Below are 14,504 nucleotides of genomic sequence, written 5' to 3' on the forward strand. Positions count from 1 at the left end.
AACGCTGACTTGATTAACCTTGGCAATAGAATACTCCTTGCCAGATCCTGGAGTTATCTGCTTGTTCTGAACTGGAGTAGTAGCCATCCTCTGTGGGCAGACATTTGCATAATGACCAGTCTTCCCACACTTGAAACAGGTAGTGTCTGGACTCTGTCCTGAAAACTTTGTCGGGGTGCCAGTAGGGGTAGCCTGTCGAGGAGGTGGAGTCCTCAGTGGTGACTGCTGAACTGGGCGCTGGCCTCCGCCAGTGCGAACTGGTGTACCCTGAGGTGAACTGTAGCGAGGACGAACATTGTTGCTTCCTTGTCCTTGTGATATAGCCTTTCTCTTCAAATCTCCTAGCTGAACGCGCTTGTGTTCAATAGCTAGCGCCTTATCAAGTAGCCTCTGAAATGACGGAAATGTATGCGCCACCAGAGCATACTATAGTGGTCCATTAAGTCTTTCAATAAAATGCTCCTGCTTCCTCTCATCTTCAGCAACTTCATCAGGGGCATATCTGGATAACTGGATGAACTTGTCGCGGTACTCGCTGACTGACATACTTCCTTGCTTCAGCGACAGAAATTCCTTCTTCTTAATCTTCATCAATCCAGCTGGTATATGATAATTCCTGAACTGTGTACTGAACTCTGCCCAAGTGATAGTATCCGCAGCATCATGGGCAGCAGTATATGAATTCCCACCAGTCAGCAGCAGGACCTGTCAGACGTCCAGAAGCATATAAAACCTTCTCCCGGTCAGTGCATTGTGCAATATTCAACATCTTCTCAACGGACTTCAGCCAATCATCCGCGTCCAGTGGATCAAGAGAGCTTGCAAATGTAGGTGGCTTATGACTCATGAACTCCCTATGCTTATCTCGGGGTGGAACTGGTGGTGGTGGTGGAGGCAATGGTACTTGTTGCTGTTGCTGCTGTTGCTGTTGTTGTTGCATTTGCTGTTGCAGCTGCTGTTGTTGCGCCCTCCTTTCCTGGCGTATCTCCTCTCGCTCCTGGCGCAACTCCTGTCGTATCTCTTCTCTTTCTTGACGCATCTCCTGGCGTTCTTGCTGCATCTGTGCACGCATATCTGCCATGGTGTCCGCCCTTTGCTGCATCATCCTCATCTGAGCAGCAATTAGTGGGTCAACTCCGCCTGGTGGAGGATTAGGAGGATTCATCTCTGCTGGCTGTGGCTGAGGTTGTCTATATATCCTTCGAGTGTGTCGATTAGGAGGCAAATCAATTCCACCACCCCGCCTGGTATTGACCATCTGAGTTAGATACATATGGTAAGAGAATAGTAGACAAGGCAGTTATTTACAAATCATTTTACTTTGGGGGGGATTTATTAGCTAAGCAGATTAATATTTTACCTACCATAGCTAATTCATTAACTCATGGTGGTACATACTAAGATGTCCATCTATAATAATTCAATCAATCAAAGAAGCAAATCAGGCATTTAGCATCAGCACAATCGAACAACATTTTTAAAGAAAATAGTTTTAAATTTTGTCTTGGGTTCCCTATCTCTTAAAAAGATCATAGTGGTAGGATTCCAAGGTGTGAAATCCATCTTGTCTTAGAGTAGAAAAGATAAGATTAATCAGAGTAGAGTAGCAAAAGGTGAGGCAAGATGAAGATGAGATGAGTATAGAATGAATCAGAATAAGGTAAGTAGTGGAAGGTTTGTCCATTTCTATCTGGGTTTCGTCCTACAGTCAACATTTCCTCTGATATCACTTCTGTCACACCCGGCTTTAAGGAACAAAGCCAGGTGCATCTCATACATGCGCCAAGAAGACAACATATATAATAACAGAGTGTATAGAGATAAATGTCACAAAACATCAGAGTACTTATTACATAGCGGAAGACTTAATACAAAATAAAAGAATAAACATAAAACGAACTAAGGATCGTCGGCGCCAATGTCAACTGAGAAACGCCACCTAGATCAGATCATACTCCTCGCCTTGTGGCTCCTCCTGAACCACCTGTTCTTCTCCTGTGGGGGTGTGAGACAGCAAGGGTGAGCTCACACATGATCATAGCTCAACAAGTTGTGGGGAACCAGTGGACATGAACTCACAAAGGTGGGAGTTCATGTGATGTGTAAGGCTAATCAATGACAGGGGTTAAAGCTGAGCATTGCTTTTAAGTAGTTGGTCAAACTTTTATTAGCAGTTACTAAATGTAAGTAAATACCAAACCTTAAATAAAGTAATTGAATAAATTAATAATAAACCCATGCAATGCAAATGACAAAATTGAATTTAAGTTCCATAATTTAAACATCAGAGAGTCCTGAGCCGCTCATGACCGTGAGCTCGGCTAGTATACCAGTTTTACACTCTGCAGAGGTTGTACCCTTTACCCACAAGTCATGTTCCCATCTGCCAAGGGGTCGCGACTCCCATACACCTCTACCTAGGAAGCGCGGTAGGGCAACACTACGAGGCCTTTACAAAGTTCCACTAGCTTCCGAAAACCCGCTACAGTTTATGGGAAGAGCACTTGCAAGAATCCCCCGTCTGACCGCCATCGCAGCTAAATCAACCCGAGAACCTCCTTGCATGCAACTTCCCTACTACCCTTGCCCCTTTCGGGTAAGGTAGTCTTCCACTAGCTTTCCTAATTAGTCAGCCAAGGGCGTCCCATTAAACCCTTGTGGTGGCACGTGGTTCTCAAGTTAAGCTCTATGTTCCAATTAACATTAATGATCTTAACATGAACATAAATAGAATAACAGAAGAATTGGAACATAGATATAATAAATGATTATCCCAAAACCATGTAAAGCAATAGCAAACTACCCAAGTGATTCAGGGGTAAACAAGGTAATGAGATAAACAATCTAGGGTGACCTATCGGGTCCCATCAAAATTAACCTATGCATGAATAAGTGATATTAAAGAACATTATTGGGTAAAAAGTGGTCAAGGGCACAACTTGCCTTCAATGAGCTCCTGCTCAGCTACTTCAACCTGCTGCTCACCAGGATCCTCGGTCACGGGCTCTTCTACTCGCCACAATACAAACAAGCATAGTGCATATAGAGAAATTAACATTACACCAAACATATATACAAAATACACAGTAATAATCTACACATTAAAATAAAATTTTAGGAACATGAATCATAATTTTTGGAGTTATAGAATTTAAGTTATGAATTTCCAAAGGTTTTATGTGTTTAAAATAGGATTAAGTGAGAAATTATTTTTCTTACTGTTTTCATGACAAAACAGAGGCTCTAAGTGTTAGATAATAAAATTACAAAATTTTAGGAACTGAAATGGACTCATTTGGACTTAAAATGGATTTTCTATGAATTTATCAAGTTCTAGCACTCATTTATATAATAAAACCTATTTTCTAATTCATTTATTCAATTTGTCATGGCACTCGACTGGGACTCAAATCTAGATAAACCCAGGGGGCTTGGAGTAAAATTTTCTAAGAGACAAATCGCCCTGCGCAGAGGACTGCGGGATGGTTTCCTTAAAGTACAGGGACTCGGCTACAAAAGTTCCTTACTGAACGGATACAGGACTTCCCTAGCCACTGGATTTGAAGCGAACTGTTCAGATTAGACTCACGCCTGTCAAAACGGTACGCGCTCACGGGGGTCGGATAAAAGGTCAACGACCCAGATTTAATGAATCTGAGATCCAACCATGACTCTCCCATCACCATCAAACGCTCAGGAACACACATACATACCGAGCACGTGAGGCGAATGGATCCGAAACCGACGGTCCAAAGCGAATCGTGGCAGCTGACGCTAGGTGCACTAATCCAGACCGTTTGATAGCGCATCGGCGAACATCACTCGTTCCCTTTCACCATGCCCGACCGAGACGGTGGCGGGTATCCCCGGCGACGACGGTGACGAGCGCCGCCCCCGGGCTAATCCCGTAATGGCGAACATCAACAACTACGGCAATACACACAGGCGTCGGATTAAGTTGGCTAGGAGCATTCTTACCGGCCAATTATGACGCGGGCGCGGTCGGCCACGCAGCGGGGCGGATGGCCGTAGAAGGAGAACTCCGGCGAGGGACCCCAAGGTGTGGTGACCCAATTCGCCCCAGGAGCGTCGCTAGCAACCTTCACCATGACCGGCCGAATCCAATTGAACACCCGCCAAGAGCTTAGTCAGGCGCGTCCCGAGATTCAACTTCAGCGGCAGACCACGGCTCCCTCACTCCCAATTCCCTCAACCAGCGACACTTTGAGGTGGAAGAAAGGTTGGGCAAGAACCCTCCCAGAACCCGCTATATGGCCACTGAAAGGTTGACGCGGTGCCCGTTGCAACGACCTCCGATTTCCTTGCGGCCACGCGCATCGGCGCCGTTCGGTGCGGAGAGAAGAACAGCAGTGCCCGTCTGACATGCGGGGTCCGCTATTCAGTGGCCACCGGCCAGGCAAGCGTGCGCAGATGGTCAGGCGAGCGCGCCCCGTAGGGCCCGCTTGTCGGCACGCGTCCAACACACAGAGCCGTAGCAGAAGGACGAGTTGGGCTGGCGCAAAGGGTTTTCCCAGGTGGGCCAAATTGGTAGCCGCGGCCCAGGTAAGCTTTTATTTTATTTTCTTTTTCTTTTCTGATTTGTTTTTTTTTTCATTTTATTCTTAATTCATTTGAATTCAAATTTTGAATTTAACTCAGGTGCTAATTCAAATTCGTGTTAACCATGCAATTTGGTCATACCCACATATGGTGAACTTATTTAATTATAATATTTATTTGTATTAAATAATATTCCTTTCTCTCCTCTATTTTCATGGTTTTATTTTCAAGTTAGAGTTTAAATTCTATGGATCCATTGATATGCTATTAATGACACATTTATTTTATTAAACACAAATGCACAATCAAGTAAAAACTCAGCATGAGGCAAGTTTTGTTGGGTATCTTTTGTCATTTATTTATTTGTTCAATTGTGGTGTTCACATGAAATGAGAAACATAGATAACACATATAGATATAAAGTAATATAATTTCTCTTTCTAGACTTTTCTTACAAAGTGGATATTACAAGAATGCTTGGTGTGCTCCTCCATGCGTCTAGGGGTCCCTTTTATAGCCCCAAGGCAGCTAGGAGTCGTTGAGAGCATTCCAGGAAGGCAATTTTTGCCTTCTGTCGCCTGGCGCACCGGACAGTCCGGTGCACCACCGGACACTGTCCGGTGCGGATTTCTTTCCTTATTTGGCGAAGCCGACCGTTGCAGATTCAAAGCCATTGGCGCACCGGACAGTCCGGTGCCCCCTTGTGACTGTTGGCTCTGGCACGCGTCATGCGCGGAATCCTCGGCCGACCGTTGGCCCGGCTGACCGTTGGCTCACCGGACAGTCCGGTGCCTCACCGGACAGTCCGGTGAATTATAGCCGTACGCCGTTAATCACCTCCCGAGAGCGACGACTTCGCCTGTGAATGGCTCACCGGGCAGTCCGGTGCACCACCGGACAGTCCGGTGATTTATAGTCGTACGCCGTTGATCGCTTCCCAAGAGCAGCCATTTGAGAGTCGCCAGCCTGGCGCACCGGACACTGTCCGGTGCACCACCTGACAGTCCGGTGCACCCAGACCGAGTTGTCTTTGGCTGAACAAAGCCATCTCTTTTCCAATTTGATTTCTCCTGTTTCCAGCACTTAGACACAATACATTAGTTCTTAAAACAATGTACCAAGTCTAGAAACATACATTTAGACTTGATTTGCACTTTGTCCATCACTTTGCATAGATTACCATAAGTCCACTTGTGTTGGCACTCAATCACCAAAATACTTAGAAATGGCCCAAGGGCACATTTCTCTTTCAGTGACGCTTAAGCATAGAGTAACGAAGATATTTCCCTCTTATTGAACAATGACTACAAGCCCTCTTAAGACCTTTTTTATTTTCTTTGTCTCTTTTTACAATTCTTAATCTTTGTGTCTGTTCTGCTCTTTTTATTCATGCAAATTCAACAATATAGACCAATCTGCCTACTCAATGTTAGCTTTAAAATATTTACTAAAGTTGGCACGAATAGCATTATTAAAGTAGCAGAGACGGTGGTAAGCCCTTCTCAAATTGCATTCATGCCAGGTCAAAATAAAATGGAGGGTGTGGTAATACTTCATGAAATAATTCATGAACTGCGCACCAAGAACCTTAATGATGACATTTTAAGATTGATTTTGAAAAGGTCTATGACAAAGTTAAGTGGTTTTTCCTCCAACAAACACTACGTATGAATGGGTTTGCCCCAAAATGGTGTAGGTGGGTAGATTACTATGTGAAGGGAGGAAGTGTTGGAATAAAGGTCAATGATGACATTGGCCATTATTTTTAGACACATAAAGGGTTGCGACAAGGTGATCCCATGTCCCCTATTCTTTTCAATATCATAGCAGACATATTGGTTGTTCTAACTAAAAGAGCGAAAGCAGACGGTAAGATTAGTGGAATCATTCTGCATCTTGTTGATGATGGCTTGTTAGTTTTGCAGTACGTTGATGACACCATCATTTTCATGAACCATGATTTGGAACAAGCAAAAAACAAGAAGCTTTTGCTAATTGTCATTTTGAATTACTGTCTAGATTAAAGATTAATTTCTACAAGAGCAAGATTTTTTGCTATGACACAACCAAAGAGCTTGAAGATCAATATGCTTAACTTTTTGGATGCAAATTGGGGATTACCCGTTTAGATATTTGGGGATACCTATGCATCACAAAAAGCTTCGAAACAGTGATTGGAAAATGATAGAAGATTGATTCGAAAAGAAGCTCAATTGTTGGAAGGCTTGGTAGACTGACATTGATAAACTCGATCCTTAGTAGCCTTCCTATGTTTATGTTGTATTTCTTTGAAATATCTAAAGGTGTAATCACAAAACTAGATCATTATAGATCTGGGTTTTACTCGCAAGGTGAAAATGATAAGAAAGATATCATCTAGCCAAGTGGGACATATTATGTCGTCCAAAAAACCAAGGAGGCCTTGGTATTGTGAACCTTGAAATCAAAAACAAATGTTTGTTATGTAAATGGCTTTTTAAATTACTTAATGACGACGGCTTGTGGCAAAGTCTACTCATAAACAAATATCTGAGTACAAGATGCTTCACACAAGCTACGATCAAACCACATGATTCTCATTTTTTGAAAGGTCTTATGAATGTAAAAGACCTTTTCTTGGCATGTGGATCCTTTACAGTTAAGGACGGATCCCAAACTAGTTTCTTGGAAGACATCTAGTAGACCAACGACCTTTAAGTAAGTTACATCCTAACCTTTACCAGGTTGGACGCCATCCACATGATACAATTGAGAAAATTATGTCTACAACGCCATCGAAAACTCCTTTCGTCGAGCGTTGGTGGGCGATAAACTAACTGAATGGCAAAACCTGATGGATAAGATAGCCCAAGTCAACTTAACAAATGAAAGAGACACATTAACTTGGAATATACTGTAAGAGTGGAAAATTCAATGTTCGTTCTATGTACCAGGCAATGATGGACCAAGATGTCCATTTCAATCATAAACCGATTTGGAATTTGACAGTGCCATTAAAATTTAAAATATTTTTGTGATATCTTCAACGAGGTGTGGTCTTAACAAAGGATAACTTAGCAAAAATAATCGGAAAGGAAGCAATTTATGTTGTTTTTGTAATAGTATACAACATGTTTTTTTATTATCACCATGCCAAAACCATTTAGAGGTAGTACATGTAACTACGGGTTTTAATCCACCTAGATCAGTCTCACATATGCTTCATGGGTGGCTAATAAAAGCCACCTCAAAGGACAGAAGACTGATTCTAGTTGGGGCAGCGACATTATGTTGGTCTATTTGGAGATGTCAAGACGATATCTGTCTTAACAATACAAAAATACAATTCTTTCAGAGGAACATACTGGGTTGTGGTATTGGGCACTGCTGCAGCATGAGGAGACAAGACAATGTTTTCGTTCAATAAGCTTCAAGCTGGAGGAAGCGACGCTGGAGCTCTTTGCCAAATTTGGATGGAAATTTAATAATAGACTTTGTCCTCTTGATTATTGTTTGCCCTTTCAAGCAAGCCGGTAACCCGATTTTGGAATATGTGGACGCTATGTGCGGAAACGCAGAGGCGGGAACCTTGTCCCATTGTCTAAAAAATGATCAGTAGGAGGCAACTCATGCTGGTCACTAGAAAAATCAGTAACAGAACCAAAATTACATATTTATTTTGCTCTAAAGTATGGTAATTGGTAAATTGGTAATATAACAAGCTATCAGTTTAGTTTCCTCATTCAAAGATGTACAAAGAGCTCAATTGAAGTGTGATCTAAGAAGTTCTACTGAAAGATTGTAACAGTTTTTCTATTCTTGAAGGCCATGTTTTGTGAATTCGAACGTGTGTTCACCTGAACAGAGCTACTGCATCTTCAGCAATCCCAAACAAAAACACACAAAAAAATGTTTCATGTGGCTGTCGATTTGGTATCTAATAGATTCTCATCGGCGCTGATCAGCTCTGGTACTTTATCAAGTAGCCGGTTCATCTCTTCAGAAAATTCAAGTTTGGCTCGATTTGTCTTTCCTCCAACGACCACTGTACTTCCATCTTGCAATGCCCATATCTAGTGCAGCAGGTACCAAACCATAAATTCGTATAGGTGCAAGGCAATTACAATTCGGCTGTCAATAAGAATCATGACAAAAATCACACATACCTGAGAGTGTGAAAGATAGCTAATGCAGGTCGTTAACATAAGCGCACCAAAACCAGCATAAACAATAGGAACTCCTGGATCAGTCTGATGGAAAGGGAAAAACAACAAGACACTTTTATGAACAGACAAACACAAATTTCTTCAAAAGCAAAAAATGAATCAATAGACTACCTTAAGATCCAGTCCAGTACTACCAATAGCATCTTCAATGAGTATTTCATTGCCATTGATCTCAATAGGCAGTTTTGAGCTTGGCCGACGGACCCCTACAAACTTACCATCTTGATCATACAACACAATAGACTGCAAATCTCGAGCAAGCATTGATCTACACAACACCAATGAGGCAAACAACATATAATTACCCATGGTAAGTCAACATTTTTAAGTCAAAATGAGATAGGAAAAATTACTAAACGTACATTCCTTTGACATTTGGATTCGACGAGTCTGAATCTTCAAGTGGCAAGAATGTTCCAAAGAGCTTCTTATCCCCATTCAGTTTCAAGGGGGCCATCGCCAAATTGAAAGGGCCTTCACCATTTTTCTTCACTTGCAATGCTGAAAATCCCCAGTCTGTCTGATAGATGGTGACCCCTCCGTATCTCAGGGGATCGTTCACTTTGATAGTCTTTCTCATCACTTCTTTACCATCAAGGTTGAATAGGGAGAGGTCACTGTAGAATTGTGAGACCTGGCAATCCAACAATATTAGGGGGTGTTTGGTTTGTAGAGACTAATGTTTAGTCCCATTATTTTATTCCATTTTAGACTATAAATTGTCAAATTTAGAAACTAGAATAGAGTTTTAGTTTCTATATTTAGCAATTTTGCAACTAAAATGGAATAAAATGTAGGGACTAAAAATTAGTCCCTAGAAACCAAACACCCCCTTAGTTTCCAATCTGTCTAGCGCATATAACTGCACAAAAAGGTTTGAGAATAATGAGCAAGGAGACCACCTCTCCACTGTCATAGTACTCCATGTAGAACCGGTTGACATGGACTTCAGTATTGAAAACATCCGGCGCAACAGAGAGGACCCCTCTAGGTTTCATGACATCTCCTATAACAAAGTTCAGCCCTTGAGGCACATCCACGGAGCCCTTAAAGCTTCCTGTCGCACTTAGCGTGGCACCAGCCATGATGAAGAGCATCGCCAAGTGCACGCCGATAGGCGCATACCGACCAGCTAGCCCTTTGAAAGCATACAAAGATGGACCCTTGGTGAATACCTGCAGCAACAGATCATACAATCATAATGCAAAGGCCAGAGGTTGGAGCTGGATAGAAATTGTTGTGGGTGCCAGCTGTTACTCACCTCATATCCAGCACCCATCAAGATGACTCCCAAATCCTGAATGGATGCTTGGGGAAGCGAGTCCGCAAATTCCTGCTTCCGTATTCTTTCTCCGGAATGTGTGAACGACCATCTGCAATAACCAATAACACACCGGTACTCGCAATTGATGTCTCAGCCCATGATTCAGTGATTCACTGATTGGCTTACCAAGAAGTAGGCAAGTAGCATATACAAGAGCGGCGCGGCCGTACCTTCTTGCGACCTTGACCATGGGGAGCTGGGTCGTGTAGGTGCAAGCCATGAGGGACGTCGCGAGGAGCGCAAGGAGGCCGAGGAAGACTGGCGAGGAGAACATGTGGTCGAACCCGGGGGTGAGGATCCACCTCCACGTGATGAAGCCGAAGACCGGGTTGTCCTCGGGGAACTTCTCGAAGTAGTAGCTGGGTGCCTCTCCCTGGTCAATCACCGTTCCTGCGGTTGCGCGATTCGCAATGCCAGCACAGGAAAATGAGCAGGAAGGAATTCAAGAAGAGTCAGCAGAAAATCAAAAAATTTAGTCACAATCGTCATCAGTTGGTACCTAGAGCCATGAGGGCGGCAATGGCGAACATCTCGGAGATAGCGAGCGGGAGGTTGGACAGCACCGAGAGTGTCATCTTGGTTGCCCTCCTCAACAACGCCAGCGCTGCGTTGCCGCTGCCCACCTGGGTAAGCTTCTCGCTCCCCGCCTTCTTCACGGCGCCTCCACCCTCCTGGGACACCGGCGGGGCGGCGTCGAAGAATACGATCTGTTTCTTGGCCTTGCTGGCACCGGCGGGGATGACCTCGCGCCTCCCGCCGCCCCGTGGCGCGTCGCAGGAGACATGGAACCGGCTCAGGCGCGGGGCCGAGAGTCGGCGGAAGGAGGAGGGTTTGGAGGGATTCAGGAGAAGATAGGACGTCGGGGACGGCATCGTCGTGAGCGTGGCGGGAAGGAGCCCGGGCGCGCGAGTGGCGAGGGAGTGATGCGGCGTCGCGCGCGAGCGGCATCGTCATCCCTCCCGTGGAAAAAGAGAAGAGAGGAGGATGGTGTGGATAAGGCGCGTCGTGTCGCGCGCGTTGCACACGAGTGAAGCGGAGAGCACGACGGCGAGACAAGATTTTTCCCGAACGACTGGGCTGGGCTAGGCTGGGCTGGGCTGGGTAATCTTTTTCGCAGGCCGGGCCGTCGTCGCAACAGATCGCGTATACGTAGTAGAGACTAGAGAGGCTGAAAAAAAATCTCGTTTACCTCTCTAAACTAGCCAATTGCCACATGTTCGTAGCCACGAACAGGCTACGGCGAAGGTTGATAAGGCGAGGATGGAGTTGGACTGTTGGAGGGTGACGTGGCTAAGAACATCTCCAAGGGACTAGCTAAATAGATTGTCAAGCTAAATTTTAGCTACTTAATAGCATAAATAGATGAGTACTCGTGCGTTGCAACGGGAACATATAATACTATGATAACTTATATACAAAATGTGTCTTATATTGTTATAAGAAAATATTTCATAATCCATTTGTGATCCTAGCCATACATAAATTTTATTATTTTAATTTAGTCGTTTCACTACTACATTTTGCAACCATTAGTATCATGCAGACTTCGATATATGTCATGATTTGCATGGTCTCATCATTGGAGAGCACGTGCCACACCGGTAGAAGTTCCGTCGTACATCGTTAGTCATCAGGCACGCACCACCATACACGCTTGTTTAAACAAAAAATGCAAGTGTGTGTTTGCGAAGAGAATTAAAGTCATGCCGACACAAAAGTTACCCCGACGATGGCGAGTGGTCATTGTTGTCGGTCCTCCTCTGCTCACCTTCGGCGCCGAGATGACGCCACATTCTTTGATATAGTAGTCGTCGAACGCGCGCGACATGGTAAGTACCGATGACTCTTGGCTGAGCTGCCAAATGAAGTGCACCCCGGGCTCATCAGCGAGGTAGTACACCTAGTCGTTGCACCATCGGATGTGCTACTCCTCTACATACATCTTGTTCGAGGACACTCACACAACAGCAACAATGGTCGTCATCCCAGCGCACAAGAATTCATGGCCGGTCAGTAGCGACTTACGTGGCAGGTTGGGCTTCAGGTGGATGATGAGCTGGACGGCGTGATGGCACCGTCGTTGGTTGCGGTGCCCAGAACAACCCGAGAGTCGTCGGCATTGGCGACGACCATGAGGTCCCCATGTTTGACGATGGACAGCACGGTGCAGCCGCTCTGGATCGCGTCCAAGCGGCGGCTGCGCCGGAGCTTGCCGTACACAGCGACGCATGAGCCACGTAGGACTGCTTTTAGAGGTCGAACTGACAGTCGCCAAATTTCTTCTCATCGTTGATGAGCGACGCCAACACGAGGGCCTCGTGCTAGTGGTGTTTGTTCGGGGTTTCCAAGTAAGAAACATGGATTCATCTTTGCCATTGGTTTATGAAAATGACTTATAAGTCAAATCCATGAAAAAATATTACGTAGAATAAATGTCACACATGCAAAAAAAGGAATTTAAGTTGAAAACATTATTCAAACAAAAGAAATTGCATGAAAGGCTCTTCTTTAAATACTACTCTCTCAATCCAAAATATAATTTAATAATCTCGGTGATACTTATCTACTACTACACATTGTGCAAGGGTAGCATGCGGGCTTCGGGAGAGATGTAGTATATGTTTTTACTATAATAGATGTAGACATAAACACATATGTGGTGTAGTGGTAGCTATGAGCACATTTACTTGAGGGGTCGCGGATTAGAATCTCCTTTGGGCCTGTTTTTTTAATTTAATTTTAGCTAGGCGTGGGATGTACGTGGGAATGGGAATGAGCTTTGTAGGTGAAAGTTGCCCTATTTGGGTGAATAGGGCGAAACTGAAATTCTCAAAAATAATCACAACTACAAGCCGGGTTAGCGTTAGAAATATAATCGAGTCCGCGAGAGAGGGTGCAAAACAAATCGCAAGCAAATAAGGAGTGAGACACGTGGATTTGTTTTACCGAGGTTCGGTTCTCGTAAACCTACTCCCCGTTGAGGTGGTCACAAAGACCGGGTCTCTTTCAACCCTTTCCCTCTCTCAAACGGTCCCTCGGACCGAGTGAGCTTTCTCTTCTCAAATGCTTGGAACACAAAGTTTCCACAAGGACCACCACAAAGTTGGTGTCTCTTGCCTCAATTACAAATGAGTTTGATCGCAATGAAGAATCAAAGAAAGAAGAAAGCAATCCAAGCGCAAGAGCTCGAAAGAACACAAGCAAATCTCTCTCTCTAATCACTAGGGTGTTGTGTGGAGTTTGGAGAGGATTTGATCACTTGGGTGTGTCTAGAATTGAATGCTAGAGCTCTTGTAAGTAGTTGAAGTGGGAAAACTTGGATGACTTGAATGTGGGGTGGTTGGGGGTATTTATAACCCCAACCACCAAACTAGCCGTTTGGTGGGGCTGTCTGTCGCATGGTGCACCAGACAGTCCGGTGCACACCGGACATGTCCGGTGCGCCAGCCACGTCACCAAGGTCGTTGGGTTCTGACCGTTGGAGCTCTGTCTTCTGGGCCCGCCTGGATGTCCGGTGGCACACCGGACATGTACTGTAGAGTGTCCGGTGCGCCAGCATGGGCGTGCCTGACTTCTGCGCGCGCTGGCGCGCATTTAATGCGCTGCAGGTAGCCGTTGGCGCCGAAGTGTTCGTTGCTTCGTTGTCACACCGGACAGTCCGGTGAATTATAGCGGACTAGCCGTTGTGAATTCCTGAAGCTGGCGAGTTCCTGAGGCGCCGTTCCTTGGAGCACCGGACACTGTCTGGTGTACACCGGACAGTCCGGTGAATTATAGCGGAGCGCCTCCGGATTTTCCCGAAGGTGACGAGTTCGACTTGGAGTCCTCTGGTGCACCGAACACTGTCCGGTGGCACACCGGACAGTCCGGTGCGCCAGACCAGAGGTGCCTTCGTTTATCCCTTTGCTCTTTTGTTGAACCCAATTCTTGGTCTTTTTATTGGCTAAGTGTGAACCTTTGGCACCTGTATAACTTATGCACTAGAGCAAACTAGTTAGTCCAATTATTTGTGTTAGGCAATTCAACCACCAAAATCAATTAGGAAAATAGGTGTAAGCCTAATTCCCTTCCAATCTCCCCCTTTTTGGTGATTAATGCCAACACAAACCAAAGCAAATATAGAAGTGCATAATTGAACTAGCTTGCATAATGTAAGTGCAAAGGTTGCTTGGAATTGAGCCAATATAAATACTTATAAGATATGCATGGATTGTTTTCTTCAATTTTTGACATTTTGGACCACGCTTGCACCACATGTTTTGTTTTTGCAAATTCTTTTTGTAAATCCTTTTCAAAGTTCTTTTGCAAATAGTCAAGGGTAAATGAATAAGATTTTGCGAAGCATTTTCAAGATTTGAAATTTTCTCCCCCTGTCTCAAATGCTTTTCCTTTGACTAAACAAAACTCCCCCTAAA

General features: G+C 44.6%; 1 protein-coding gene across 1 annotated transcript; it reads right to left on the reverse strand.

The window, feature by feature from the left end:
- Positions 1-8,216: 8,216 nt before the first annotated feature.
- Positions 8,217-11,004, reverse strand: LOC100275725 (uncharacterized). The gene is made up of 8 exons (NM_001371729.1): positions 10,589-11,004; positions 10,260-10,479; positions 10,027-10,138; positions 9,668-9,940; positions 9,128-9,399; positions 8,877-9,033; positions 8,706-8,789; positions 8,217-8,612 (listed from the first exon to the last, which is right to left on the reverse strand). The coding sequence occupies exons 1-8, from the start codon at positions 10,959-10,961 to the stop codon at positions 8,454-8,456; spliced, it is 1,650 nt and encodes a 549-aa protein (NP_001358658.1). The 5' UTR covers positions 10,962-11,004; the 3' UTR covers positions 8,217-8,453.
- Between the last annotated feature and the right edge of the window lie 3,500 nt (positions 11,005-14,504).

The sequence above is a fragment of the Zea mays genome, chromosome 1, assembly GCF_902167145.1.
Source record: "Zea mays cultivar B73 chromosome 1, Zm-B73-REFERENCE-NAM-5.0, whole genome shotgun sequence".
In the NCBI taxonomy this organism is placed as follows: domain Eukaryota; kingdom Viridiplantae; phylum Streptophyta; class Magnoliopsida; order Poales; family Poaceae; genus Zea; species Zea mays.